The sequence below is a fragment of the Lolium rigidum genome, chromosome 1 (genome assembly GCF_022539505.1).
Source record: "Lolium rigidum isolate FL_2022 chromosome 1, APGP_CSIRO_Lrig_0.1, whole genome shotgun sequence".
Taxonomy (NCBI): Eukaryota; Viridiplantae; Streptophyta; class Magnoliopsida; order Poales; family Poaceae; genus Lolium; species Lolium rigidum.
The window spans coordinates 351,805,441-351,819,816 of NC_061508.1; the positions used below are offsets into that span (position 1 = coordinate 351,805,441).

General features: G+C 42.6%; 1 protein-coding gene across 1 annotated transcript; it reads left to right on the forward strand.

Moving 5' to 3' along the window:
• The first annotated feature begins 4,568 nt into the window (after positions 1–4,568).
• On the forward strand, positions 4,569–14,170 carry LOC124665146. Its single transcript, XM_047202552.1, has 17 exons — positions 4,569–4,970; positions 5,881–6,032; positions 6,133–6,397; positions 6,731–6,956; positions 7,049–7,220; positions 7,288–7,461; positions 7,695–7,964; positions 9,733–10,160; positions 10,602–10,608; positions 11,073–11,150; positions 11,236–11,309; positions 11,417–11,471; positions 12,168–12,542; positions 12,656–12,787; positions 12,868–13,013; positions 13,236–13,307; positions 13,471–14,170. Exons 2-17 carry the CDS (start codon positions 5,883–5,885, stop codon positions 13,565–13,567), a joined length of 2,721 nt encoding a protein of 906 aa, XP_047058508.1. The 5' UTR covers positions 4,569–4,970; positions 5,881–5,882; the 3' UTR covers positions 13,568–14,170.
• The last annotated feature ends 206 nt before the right edge of the window (positions 14,171–14,376 follow it).

Sequence of the window (14,376 nt, forward strand, 5' to 3'; positions counted from 1 at the left end):
GTTTTAGTTTTGGACATATATCCTCAATCTCATATGAGAATAATAATTGTTGCCACATGCTTATGCATTAAAGAGGAGTCCATTATCATGTTGTCCATGTTGTCCCGGTATGGATGTCTAAGTTGAGAATAATCAAAAGCGAGAAATCCAAAATGCGAGCTTTCTCCTTAGACCTTTGTACATGCGGCATGGAGGTACCCCTTTGTGACACTTGGTTGAAACATGTGTATTGCGATGATCCGGTAGTCCAAGCTAAGTAGGACAAGGTGCGGGCACTATTAGTATACGATGCATGAGGCTTGCAACTTGTAAGATATAATTTACATAACTCATATGCTTTATTACTACCGTTGACAAAATTGTTTCATGTTTTCAAAATAAAAGCTCTAGCACAAATATAGCAATCGATGCTTTCCTCTTTGAAGGACCTTTCTTTTACTTTTATTGTTGAGTCAGTTTACCTATCTCTCTCCACCTCAAGAAGCAAACACTTGTGTGAACTGTGCATTGATTCCTACATACTTGCATATTGCATTTGTTATATTACTCTATGTTGACACTATCCACGAGATATACATGTTATAAGTTGAAAGCAACCGCTGAAACTTAATCTTCCTTTGTGTTGCTTCAATACCTTTACTTTGATTTATTGCTTTATGAGTTAACTCTTATGCAAGACTTATTGATGCTTGTCTTGAAGTACTATTCATGAAAAGTCTTTGCTTTATGATTCATTTGTTTACTCATGTCATTACCATTGTTTTGATCGCTGCATTCATTACATATGTTTACAATAGTATGATCAAGATTATGATGGCATGTCACTCCAGAAATTATCCTTGTTATCGTTTGCACTGCTCGGGACGAGCGAGAACTAAGCTTGGGGATGCTGATACGTCTCCGACGTATCGATAATTTCTTATGTTCCATGCTACATTATTGATGATATCTACATGTTTTATACACATTATATGTCGTATTTATGCATTTTCCGGCACTAACCTATTAACAAGATGCCGAAGAGCCGATTCTTGTTTTCTGCTGTTTTTGGTTTCAGAAATCCTAGTAACAAAATATTCTCGGAATTGGACGAAATCAACGCCCAGGGGCCTATTTTTGCACGAAGCTTCCAGAAGACCGAAGGGGAAAGGAAGTGGGGCCACGAGGCGCCGCCACACTAGGGCGGCGCGGCCCAGGTCTTGGCCGCGCGGCCCTAGCGTGTGGGGCCCTCGTGTGGCCCCCCGCGTTGCCCTTGCGCCTACTTAAAGCCTCCGTCGCGAAACCCCCAGTACCGAGAGCCACGATACGGAAAACCTTCCAGAGACGCCGCCGCGAATCCCATCTCGGGGGATTCAGGAGATCGCCTCCGGCACCCTGCCGGAGAGGGGAATCATCTCCCGGAGGACTCTTCATCGCCATGATCGCCTCCGGAGTGATGAGTGAGTAGTTCACCCCTGGACTATGGGTCCATAGCGGTAGCTAGATGGTCGTCTTCTCCGCATGTGCTTCATTGTTGGATCTTGTGAGCTGCCTAACATGATCAAGATCATCTATCCGTAATACTATATGTTGTGTTTGTCGGGATCCGATGGATAGAGAATACTATGTTATGGTGATTATCAATCTATTATTTATGTGTTGTTTATGATCTTGCATGCTCTCCGTTATTAGTAGAGGCTCGGCCAAGTTTTTGCTCTTAACTCCAAGAGGGAGTATTTATGCTCGATAGTGGGTTCATGCCTCCATTGATACCGGGACGGTGACGAAAAGTTCTAAGGTTGTGGTTGTGCTTGTTGCCACTAGGGATAAAACATTGATGCTATGTCTAAGGATGTAGTTGTTGATTACATTACGCACCATACTTAATGCAATTGTCTGTTGCTTGCAACTTAATACTGGAAGGGGTTCGGATGATAACCTCGAAGGTGGACTTTTTAGGCATAGATGCATGCTTGGATGGCGGTCTATGTACTTTGTCGTAATGCCCAATTAAATCTCACTATATTTATCATATCATGTATATGCATTGTTATGCCCTTTTCTATTTGTCAATTGCCCGACTGTAATTTGTTCACCCAACATGCTTTTATCTTATGGGAGAGACACCTCTAGTGAACTGTGGACCCCGGTCCTATTCTTTACATCGCATACAATCTACTTGCAATACTTGTTTTACTTGTTTTCTTCGCAAACAATCATCTTCCACACAATACGGTTAATCCTTTGTTACAGCAAGCCGGTGAGATTGACAACCTCACTGTTTCGTTGGGGCAAAGTACTTTGGTTGTGTTGTGTAGGTTCCACATTGGCGTCGGAATCCCTGGTGTTGCGCCGCATCACATTTCGCCACCATCAACCTTCAACGTGCTTCTTGGCTCCTCCTGGTTCGATTAAACCTTGGTTTCTTTCTGAGGGAAAACTTGCCACTGTGCGCATCATACCTTCCTCTTGGGGTTCCCAACGGACGTGTACATCTACGCGCATCACCGGGCCGTGACCGGGGCGGATCGGGGACTTACAGTACAAGTCCCGGTTGGCACCAGTCCAGGGGCCGGTTGAAACCGGGCCATCCGGTGGGATGGCCGGTCACGCCGGACGAGGCACCGGGCCAATCATGAAAACATATTTTACAAAAACCATGATAACTTTTGCATCCGGACTCCGATTTCGATGATCTTGGGCTTGTTGGAATCAGGACAACAAGCCCTACAACTTTATGCATAGAAACATCATTGTCCACCCACGGAGGAAAAACCATAAGATGAATGTTTTGACTTATCTATAAAAGAAACACCGGTAAAACCTCCAAGCTCGAAAACGCAATAGAAGATGCATATGGATTCCGTTTTCGATGAACTTGGGCTTGTTGTAAAGCTAGCAACAAGCTCAAGAACCTCACACCGAGAAACACCAAGAAACAACAAAATTTATGGAATGCAAAGCATGCAAAGGGTTGAGCTCCCTAAGACGATGTAATCAAGTTACCCAACCGAAAGCCCCTCTTAATAGTGCGGCTATCTATCCTATAATCTGGTCTCCCATCAACCACCTTGAGACCGGTAAAAGGAAAACCTATCAAGGCCATACCTTTGCCTTGCGCATGCCGCTTGATCTTGATGATAACTCTTCAAGCTCCACTCAAGCCGGAATGCCTCACTTGATCATCGTTGCTTCGTGAAGACTCACAAATGCTCCCCCATACACCCTGATGGGAAAGCTCCATTGATGCACATCTTCACATGTCCAATATCACCAACTGGACGACAAGCTTCAAGCATGTGATCCACTCGAGATGCTCATCTTGAACTTGCCCAACTCAACCTTGTATCTTCTCATACTCTATCATAATATCTTGAGGTGTATAAAGAATTCTTCATTTGGTTGCATGCTCTAAATCTTAGTCAACCATAGCTCAACTTATGAGACTATCATGACACCGACTTAGAGCCATAACTTGAATTCTTCACTTGGAATCAAACACTCAAGATCTTGATCATTCATTGCTTATCACATAAGCTAGAGCATGGCTAATATTGAGTTCCACATAAGAACTCCATCTTCATTTCTTCTTCTTGATCATATCACATATATGTCTTCAAATCGATGATCTTGATGCCAATACACAATGTATATCTTTATCTTCATGGAATCCATACTTGAATCCAACACATGGAATACAAGTAGTACCTATGGAATATTTCTTTATATAAACTCAATGAAAACATTAGTCCATATGGGTTGTCATTAATTACCAAAACCACACATAGGGGCAATATACCCTTACACTCTCCAACCGAACATAAGAACGAGTGCTAGATGCGGAACCGTCCCGTTCCATTCCACCAAATTCCAGAACCGAACACACCCTAAGTGAACAGTTTCACAGCACGCTAAACTGTTTCGGATCCAAGTGCAAGCACGTACTAACTTTCTTTCAAAATAATTTATCTAAATATTAACTAGACATACTTTACTTTAATTGTAGATATATCTATATTTAAATAAAGTTGCGACAGTTATTATGGAACGGGGGAGTATGTAAAAGAGGACGCACAGGCCAGCGAGGCGTACGCCGCTGGCTACATACTGCAATTATGAGGAAAGATTTTGTTTTTGTTTCTGAGGGTGCCTCCATCGGCACGGATGAAAGACCCATGGGCCATGGCAGTGGCAGGCCCGTATTTGCAGGCCGCATAGGGACAAGCTACGCAAGAACCGCCGGAGCAAGAAGAGGATGCTCTGGCCATGGCGGTGGCGGCGGCGGCGGCGGCGGGTTGTCGTCCGTCACTCATCACCGTCGCCCCGCTCCACCTCCGCTGGATCAAGCCAACCTCGCCATGGTGGATTGGAGACCGAAGACGTTTAGCCGCGGCCCGTGGAAACGAGCCGCCGCCGCCGACGGCGACTGGCATCCCTCCGGCGGAGATCGACGGGAGGCGCGCCGGAATGAGCGCCTGCACAGTCCCCTCCCCCACCTGCGAAACATCAAGCCCGGTTTAAGGTTTGTATACACTACTAGTAGTAGTTCAATAATGCCTCTGGTGTGTACTGACTACTGAGTCAAATACCAACCAAATTAGGATTGCACACCGACTATAATACCAGGGACGGGGAGGGACTGTTTCTTCACATGCAACGCTTTTGTTTATCTGGTTTGTGCTGATACCAGAGGCGTTTGTTAAGGCATGGTTTGGCATTACTATGGATGTAGCTGCCAGCCATCACGTGCATAACCAATAATCAATGTGTCAAGTTGTCAATTGTGAGGTATACTCTTACTCTGGTTGGTCTTCTTGATGTGGACCTCAGCTGGACTTATCTCATCACCCTGAATCCAGTCTCATCACCTCTCCTCATTTCTTCACCTCTCCTCATCTCATCACCCTGAATCCAGTCTGTCCTTGATCCTCTCTCCTCCTTCGGAAGGTTATTCTCCCAAGAAGCTAGCAGCGTCCCTGCAGAGCTTACAGGTTAGTGCTTCAGCTCTTTATCGGTTGGTTCCTTTTTGAACAACAAACCACTCTTCAGTACTGAATTTTTGGATGCTCCTTTGGATCCTATATGTGTTTTCACTTTAACAAGGAGACCCACGGTAACGGTGGTTCAAGCTTGTGGACATAGATCTGTATTCAACAAAGGAGTGGAAAATATACATCTATTGCAGAATTATTGATTTTTAGGCACTTCATTAAGAAAAACTCATTAGCATCTCGAGGCGATTCATTAGTATCCTCTGAACCAACACACATGTATAGATGTGCCAAAACCTCCAATTTGCACACAAGTCATACCAATGAAGATACAATTCATTGCCACCATATGATGAGCTTATGTCTTTTGTGCTTTGTTCTTATGTACTCTTATTCTAGAGCGCGCACTTGTTCGATCTAGCTAGGACCTTTCACCTGAACTACCACATGTCAGAATTTAGTGTGTTTGTTTGGAACAATATCCATTCATTAATGTTGTTTCCTTTCTCTTAGAAGAGAGTTTTGACTGTTATTCGATAAGCACATACTTATAATCTTGTTAAGTACGTAGATCGGTAGATGCACTCATCGCACTCTTTCCCAGCCCCTTAAAGTTAAATAAATGGTTGCAAAATAAGTGTCCACATATAATTGGTCAAATGGCCACATCTTGTAGATGGTTCACCTGGTATTTTATTAACTCCTCAAATGCATGGAGCAACTGATTCACTCTGAGGTCTGCTATAGGGATCGAATTTTACTGGAGAGCAAAAAAAAAGTAGATCGAACGAGAGTAGTTTTTCCAAGCTCACGTGTACATACCATCTCAAATTGAACTTATATGATGATATCTGTTTAAAAGAATTTGTACTTGCTTTTATTTTTCCTAAAATAGTTTTTGTGTAATCAGAAATGACTAGCTTACATGATGAATTGGAGAAGAAACTGCAAGATCCAAATGCAACACCAATGTCTCTTCCACTAGAATTTTTGAAAATAATCACATGCGATTTTTCCACCGAGTCAGAACTCGGTAGAGGTGGTTATGGAGTGGTCTACAAGGTATGGCCAATTCTCTTATCTCCACTATTAACTGTAAGCAGCAGTGATCACTAAAGGACAGATGTACATGTTATGATGAAAGATTTAACTTACAATACAGGGAGTTCTTCGGAGTGGGAAAATTATTGCTGTCAAGAAGCTGTTCGAAACACTTTTAAAACATGAGGCGTTCCAGAATGAGATCAGTTTTCTTATGGGGATTAAGCACCAGAATGTAGTGCAGTTTGTAGGTTACTGTGCAGAATCAAAATGGGAAGCGATTGAGCAACCAAGTGGGAGTGGGAGACATATTTTGGCTGAAATACAGAAAAGGTTGCTCTGCTTCGAATATGTATCCAACAAAAGCCTCGACAGACATATTGCTGGTACCGTCAATGAACACACTACACATTGTTTATTTCTCTCCGTGTGTCATTTGTAAGACACTTTGTTAGAACAATATTTGTTTTAGCTACTAGCCTAAGGGCGACCGGTCTATATATTGGTACAATACAAACTACATAGCATTTTATTTCACCACTATCAGTTGGCACAATTACACCATATAGAAATGGAGAGAATAGAACATGAAGAGACAAGGAATCTTTTGTTATGGGATGTTATGTCGGCATCTCTTTTTATAGGAAGGAAACACAACCGAAATATTAATTCCGAATGTATTCATAATTTTTTTTTCTTTTGTTTATCAACCTCTACAGATAGATCTTTGGACCTTGAGTGGAATATTAGATACAAGATAATCATTGGGATTTGTAACGGTTTGCATTTCCTTCATGAGAAATGTCGTATCATTCATTTAGATCTCAAGCCTGAAAATATATTGATGGACTCTAATATGAAACCTAAAATTGCGGATTTTGGTCTATCACGGCTCTTTGGGGAACAACAATCGAAAGTTTTCACTGATAATCACGTGGGAACACGGTAAGCTACACCTCTTGCACCTATATTGTTTTCCCTTTTCTCAGCTACTTGTTTACATTTGTAGTGCTTCTCACATAAAATTTCTGTTACAGTGGATATATGGCACCCGAATACATAAACCAAGGCCTAATCACTAAGAAGGCAGACATCTTCAGCCTGGGTGTTATAATTATAGAGATAGTCACAGGTCATAGGGACTACCCAAATTTCCAGCTCGATAGTCCCGAGAGTATTGCTACATCTTGCCAGCATTTCATGGAGGAAGTATGTTGAATTAATCCAGCCTTTGCATATGTCCCATCATTCCATCTCAATGGTTGCAAATATGTAGGTACTTGGTAGTTGGAGGTATAAATTCGAATCCACAGTGAAGTATATAGCAATGGAAAAACTTAACCAGCAAGTAAAGGAATGTATCAGCATAGCCCTAAAATGTGTGGACCCTGTTATGGAGAAAAGACCTACATTGAAGAATGTAATTCAAGTGCTTAATGCAGTATACCAGGTATGATTAGCATTTTATATGATCTCCTAAACTAATTTTATGAAAAGCTTTTACAGGAATACTTCACGCTATACAGTTCTTGTATGTCTATTTCATACTGTATTATGTTCCATCTTTTTCTTGCTATGAAAAACAGTCCAGATTCACAAATATCAAATAAAAAAGTAACTTATTTAAAAGAATCTTAATTTCATTTGTTGAAATGTCTCACTAGTTGTGTCCGTATTACATAGATGGAAGCGAGTAAAGACTTGCCTTCAGAAATGCAGTGCATGGACAAGTCGCAGGTTCTAGACACTAATGCAAGCAACGAACTCATACTGCATAGTATCACTGCAGACATGTCCAACATTAAGACAGGTGATACAGTGGGGAAAGTGAAGAAATCCCAGGAGTGTTTGCTGCCAACGCCGTTGTGGACGTCAAGCACCAGCAGTCAGAATCATCAAGAGGCAGCGAAGGAGTCTAGTGAGCCACAGCAATCAAGTGACAAAACCAGTGAGGTGAGCCAACTAATAATACTAACTTGCCAAAAATGAGTATCTGATTAGTGGTCAGCGCAAATTTTCTTTGTTTGTAGTCAAGTACCAGTAATTGAAAAATATTGTGAGTTAATTATGTAATGATTAATACTATAATATAATTTACATTGTAGTAATCCTATAATATGTAGATTAGACTAGCTTAAGCTTCTTTTTTCTGCACTTATAAATTATCTCCAATTTTCTAGCTCTCTGTCTGAGATTTGAATCACCTAGGTTGATCCTTCTGCAGTCAAGATTAGATTTGTCCTATTCTTCTCCACCATCATCGAGCCAATTTCTCAAGTAGTTTCTCAGAGAAGCACTAACACTAGTTATATTGAGCGGCGTAACAGTACAGGAGTCAGACTTCTCCCTGATAGCACACCAAGCCCAGAATACACCGCCGCTTACACTTGAACTGCTCCACATGGGCCATCACTACAAAGAGATTTGTAGACAAGCTGCTGCTGTCTCCAAACTACTGCAGCCCCATAGGACCGTCACTACAAAGAGATTCAAGGCCACCGTCTGGACACCCAACCACCTTCCACAGCCTGCACCCCCGTGTCTGCTACCCTCAACCACAGAGCCAACAACCAACCGCGGCGAACCCGTCACACCGCAAGGGTCAAGAGATTCAAGGCGACGCCTCCAACAAGGTAGTGACGCTTCCATCACGGCCGCGTGCTCCCGATGAATCTTAGGTTTTTATCCGGAGAATTTGAAGCCACTTGCGTTGGTTGGGATTGAAACTCCACCGCTGCAGCTCACGCAGCGGCGAATGCCCTGCCTGGCCGTGCCCAAAGCTACAGTCGCTGCTCTGGGGCCGACGCCCCAGCATCCTCGCCCGCATCAGAAGCATGCCAGCCGTAGGAGGATCTCCCCAAACCAGCAGCCACCATCCCCTGCATCTCCTCTCAGCATAGGGCCTCCTTGCGCCCGGCCCTGCATCTCCGCACAGCAGAGGGCCTCCTCGTGTCCGCCCCTGCATCCTCACCCTTGAACCTGGCTGAGACTGCTGCTCCCGCTCCGCCAGACGCAGGGCCTGCCTCCTCCAGCGCCAGGTCCAACCGCCCAGCTGCAAAGACAGCCGCCCAGCAACAGCAACTGTAGCCACACCCGGCCCAAGCCGAGCCAGACCGGGCCCGCATTGCCGCCGCAAGACTCCTCCACCGCGGCCTCCATCGTTGTCGTCCCCAGCGCCGCATCCTGCTCCTTCAACCATGGGAACTCGAGCTGCATCCCGCCGCCGTGGGTTCCCCAATCCCGTGAGCAAGCCACTGAGAAGAAACGGGTCCTGCCGCTGCTGGCTCTGTGTGGGCTTTGCCCGGCGGAGCCCACCGGCGATGGCAGAGGAGGAGGTAGGTGGTGGTAGCCGGACGGGATTTCTGCGCCGCCCGTGTTGCCAGGGGAGGGAGCGAAGCAGGGGCTTGTTCGGGATTGTTTTTGAATTATGCTAAGTTGCTAGTATTCTTTTCAGCGAACATGTCCTCTTTTTCTATATCTATAACTTAATGAGATTTATGGATATTTCCCTTGTATTTTGCAACGCACACACATGTCTACATGTGTGGGGCTGTGTTGTGTGTATATGTATACTGTCTTTCTTGTACTTGCAATAGATTTCCATTTCAAATGTTGAAAAGGGCAACTACCGTGCAGAATCAATCATGTTTACACATTAAATTAATAGGAAATTTGCAGGAAATATGCTGGGGTGTTGACAACGTAAACTTTTTTTTTGCAGCTAATCCCGGACTCCAGCATGATTCTTGACATCCACCCGCTTGAGCTCTGGTTTTTTTTTGAAAAATATAAGATTATCCCATGCTCACTTGACATAACAAACAATACAGATGAAAAAATGGCATTTGCGCTTAAAGAGAAGAGCAGTGAAGAGACGTGCTTCTTAAGGAGATGGCCAACGTTTGGCGTCGTGGACCCGAGGACCACTTACACTCTCGTACTGATAATGGAGAAACACTGGGAGCTACCACAACAAAGAAATGTTGATTTAATCCTGCACACCAGTACATATTGCGAATCTTCTTGCGACGAAAATACGTGCATACAACATTTTCAGAATGCGGAACGGTTGGGGATCACTGTGCATCAGGTGACTCTAAAATGTGTTTGTGCGCCTCCTCGAGGAGTGCCAATATTTGAGGTGAGCTTGTTCTAGTAAATTTGTTTTTTGCGATAATTAAAGTATTGGTTACTACGATTGTTCAAACCTTGTTAGGGCAAAACTGCATTAAACACGTAGAGTAAACATGATTGAGTATGTACTGTCTTCCATCGTAATGGCCCCACTGAACACTAAACTGTACATATACCTTGTAGTGCACCAGAATAATGCTCGAACTACTGAAATTGGTCAAGATATAGGATGCTACGGAATACGATTTCTTCAGTATATGTTTTACCTAATAAAACGGAATCTTTCAGCCGGTATCAGAACAAAATTGATATAACCATGTATAGATGAACTGGTGAAGTATGTTTACAAATCAAGCGCCTGCCAATAATCCATGACAAACATAACTGGTCTTAGATAGAAACAAAAGAGGTAGGAGTGTATGGCTTACTATAAATACTTCTTTCTCGTCAATTTAGAAACAAGGTACTTAGTGATTATAGGTCAAACAACTTAGAAATAGTTATTTCTCATCAATTTAGAAATAGTTATTTCCTAGTCGACATTGATAGCCGTCGGATTGAGATCTTAGAGGTTCTCGTTTTCATATTAGATGGTTCTTAGAGGTGACCTAGAAATAGTTATTCTCGGCCACGTCATAAATGGCATATTGTTGGGTATAGAATAATGTACTTTTGGAGTAGAGATGCTTTTACTGAAAGGAAACAACACTGCCAATTTTTTTTGTACCAATCAGTCCAGAAAGTATTCAATACTATTTCTAATCTTAGCAAGTTATTCACAAAGCCATGGTGAATGAGAAAAGTTAATAATATTCTAGTATATTAGATAGTAGAGGATTCAAGGCTATCGAGAAAGATGTCCCAGCTAAATTCATTTTTTTTGGTTGATTGTGTCGTGGCATTGAATTGAAATAATGCTGCTTCAAGGATGAGTTGATATGTACTAATGCTTCCTTTCGTTTCATGCATGGACGATGTAGCAGCCAAATCCCACCTTCAATAAAGGCATGGTTTTGCTTCTTTTTTCTTCCCTGGATCTTCTATCTTTGAGGTGGTTTTTCTAATGTTGACAAGAATATTGTTTGGTCAGATCATATCGATGGCAGATTATTCCACATTTGGACGTATGATCGAGTCCGTGGATGCAAATCAGACTGAGCCATTGTGAGTGTGTAGCGTACAATGAGCAATCATCAGATATTAGTAGCTCTGTTTTCAAGTGAGTGCATTGTATGCGATTATCCCGCACTAAATACCTTCTCTTTGTACAGGATTGCAACAGCTGTTTATACTGGGTATGTTTACATATGGAACTGTGACACGCAGGCAAGTTACCCCATACTGTCTCAGCAGTTATTCAATACTATCTCTTGATTCCCAAGTACCAAGAAAAACCTATGGTTGTTTATGGTAGACGGAAGCCATAACATAAACCTATGTCAGAAGTATTGAACTTCTTTTTGCAGCTATTAGGTCATGTTCAATAGTTTAGACAGCCATCGACTGTAGCACCCTCCAGATCATCTATAGATGGTTCTGTAGACTGCTTGTACAGTGGGGCTGTATTTTCAGGTGTCTGTAAAAGCAACTGACGACTGAGTTCATGGAGCACGATTGAGACACTACTAGTACCGACAGTCTATGGTATAACGAGGAAACAACCGTCGATAGGGAGCGCTTTTCACGCCTATCGACCGTCTGCCGAGTTGCAGACGACCTGGGTCTCTCTCCTCGTTTTTCCACCTCCACCTCAACCAAAATCTTACGTGGATGCTCTTATAGACAGCTGATGTTGGATCATTGTACATGCCCTTAAAGCCTCCTCTGCTCATGGTATAGTTCTAGAATTGCTTCTTACCGCACATTTCAGGGAAACCACCGCAACCATTTTCAGTTAGTAGTGTTATAACTACCGTGGGTAATGCAAATTGTTGTCACAAAAAGCTCAATTTGCATTGAAAAAATGTACAATTATTTGGTTTACGTTGGACTAACAGAAGACTCGTTTATATCTACTGGCAGAAATATGTGGGTTCTATTAAAATCAAAGAGGCACATACTGCAGTTCGGTCTTTTAAATTTATTGCACGTAAGGGATGGCTTGTGGTTGGAACTACCGATGGTTTCATCCGTGTGTACAATTATAAAAAGGAAATGCAAGAAACGACGAGTTTCAAAGCGGGCGATGAAGTGCAGTCACTAGCCATTCATCCAACCAAGGCATTTGTGTTGTCAGCATCTACTACTGGAATAAAGCTTTGGGACTGGGACGGGGGATGGTTCGGCTGGAAATGCATGCGAACTTTTCAGGAACACTCAGGCTCTGTCCGTGCAGTTGCATTTAACCCACAGGACCACAACAGTTTTGCTAGTGCATCTCGAGATTGCACAATAAAGGTTTTGCTTTTTCTCTCTTCTTTCTCCGCTAAGGAAAATTTGACGTAATGAAGATGGAGTATGCATCGTTTTCTACCATGCCTTGATTGCAAGCTCTTACGACTGGTGTTCAGGTTTGGAGTCTTGATTCTCCCAAATCCAAGTATACTCTATATGGGCATTCTAGCTGCGTGTATTCCCTGGATTTCTTCACACGTGATGGTCAGCAGTATTTGATTACTGGCTCAGGGGACAAGACTGCCAAGGTATTCTATTTCATTCAAAATAATATTTATACACTTCGTTTATAACATTATAATAATGTGTGCCTTATTTTTCTAACAAGGTATGGGACATGCACAAGAAAGAGTGTGCCGGTACACTACCTCATAACTCTGCAGTTATCTATGTCCTTTCCCATCCCACACTTCCAGTTCTAGTAACAGGTACAGAACATGGTCATGTTCACTTGTGGAACTCCATTACTTTCAGGTAATCACCAGAGTACGTTATTATGAAAAATGCCTCATAACCCCTTTAGAAGTTTTCTTCCTTACATCTCACTGCACATATTGGAACTAATACTAGTATCATGACTGTGTTACTGAATGTTACAATGAGTGCATGTTTGACAAGCTTTGCTTGCAAACAATTTTTTTCCATGTGATGTATTTACTTTTTATGGTATCTTAGTGACTGCTTCACATTCCCCAGGCTCAAGAGAATACTTGCCATTGGGAGCCCTTCACGGATTGATGGTCTCGCATGTTTCAACGAGTCAGGAAGGTAATCAGTATTTACTGTTCTTCTTGTTTTTTTTTCCTTTTATTGTCTAATAGTAAGATGATTCCCTCATTGTGACCTTAGCTATATCCATGTTGTAGTCATTTACATCATAATTGTTTTCTATGATTCTGGACTAGTAAATCACGTGCTCTTTATCTATTAGGGTTGTGGTTGCACATGATATGGCACTATCAGTGATAGAAATTCAGGATGAAGAAGAACAAGGTGGTAGCAGTGGGCCACGACATCGGCTTCATTAAGCTCTTTATGGGTTGTCGATCTGATAAAGAACAAGGTAGCGATGATGAAGAAGAAGAACAAGTGGTAGCAGCGGCAATGACATCCCCTCTGTTAAGCTACATACGAGAAGAACAAGTGACCCGTAAGTTCGCGTCATAGGTGTTTCCGCCACTACTGACCCGCTACCTGTAGCTTGGTCGACCGATCGAGTTTGGGCATGCATTTTGTCACTCGGGTCAGTGTGTAGCGCTGAGTAGTGCCACATCGAGGAGTGCTGTGTGGAAATACGAGTACTAAGATCAACATACAGTGCCGTCGGTTGATCTGCCGGGGTTTACTCGATCGATTGACACCTTCATTCTCGTCCATGCATGTGTGCACGCTATAAAAATTCCTTGTACAGCAACTAGCGGCTCACCTCCACAGAGAAACGTCAGCGCATCAATATACTCTCTTTTGTGACAATAGTGTATCATATACTTGGTCCGCTTCGCACATGAGTCAAATTGCGAAGACTATGTGTGTTACTCCACGATCACACACAAGTCCGATGATAACTAGCAAAAGTAGCTATTTTATAGTCAACATTGATATTCATCCGATCGAAATCTTCTTGTTCTTTATGCGACACGGATCTCATTTTCATATTGGATCGTTCTTAGCACTGACCTAGCAGCATAATGTTGGGTATATATTAATGTACTCCCTCAGTTCCGCCAAAAATGTCTTAGATATATCCGAATTTAGACAAATTTTAGACAATTTTTTTTTTAAGGTGGACGGGGGACAAACCCCACCGCTTGTTATTATTACCCAAAAAGGCCAAGCA

What these genes read in the sequence shown, in the direction of transcription:
- LOC124665146 (XM_047202552.1), top strand. Translation starts at nt 5,883, where the DNA reads ATGACTAGCTTACATGATGAATTGGAGAAGAAACTGCAAGATCCAAAT. An exon ending in GTTATGGAGTGGTCTACAAG is followed by an intron (nt 6,033 to 6,132) that starts GTATGGCCAATT and finishes CTTACAATACAG; the next exon opens with GGAGTTCTTCGGAGTGGGAA. An exon ending in TGCTTAATGCAGTATACCAG is followed by an intron (nt 7,462 to 7,694) that starts GTATGATTAGCA and finishes CGTATTACATAG; the next exon opens with ATGGAAGCGAGTAAAGACTT.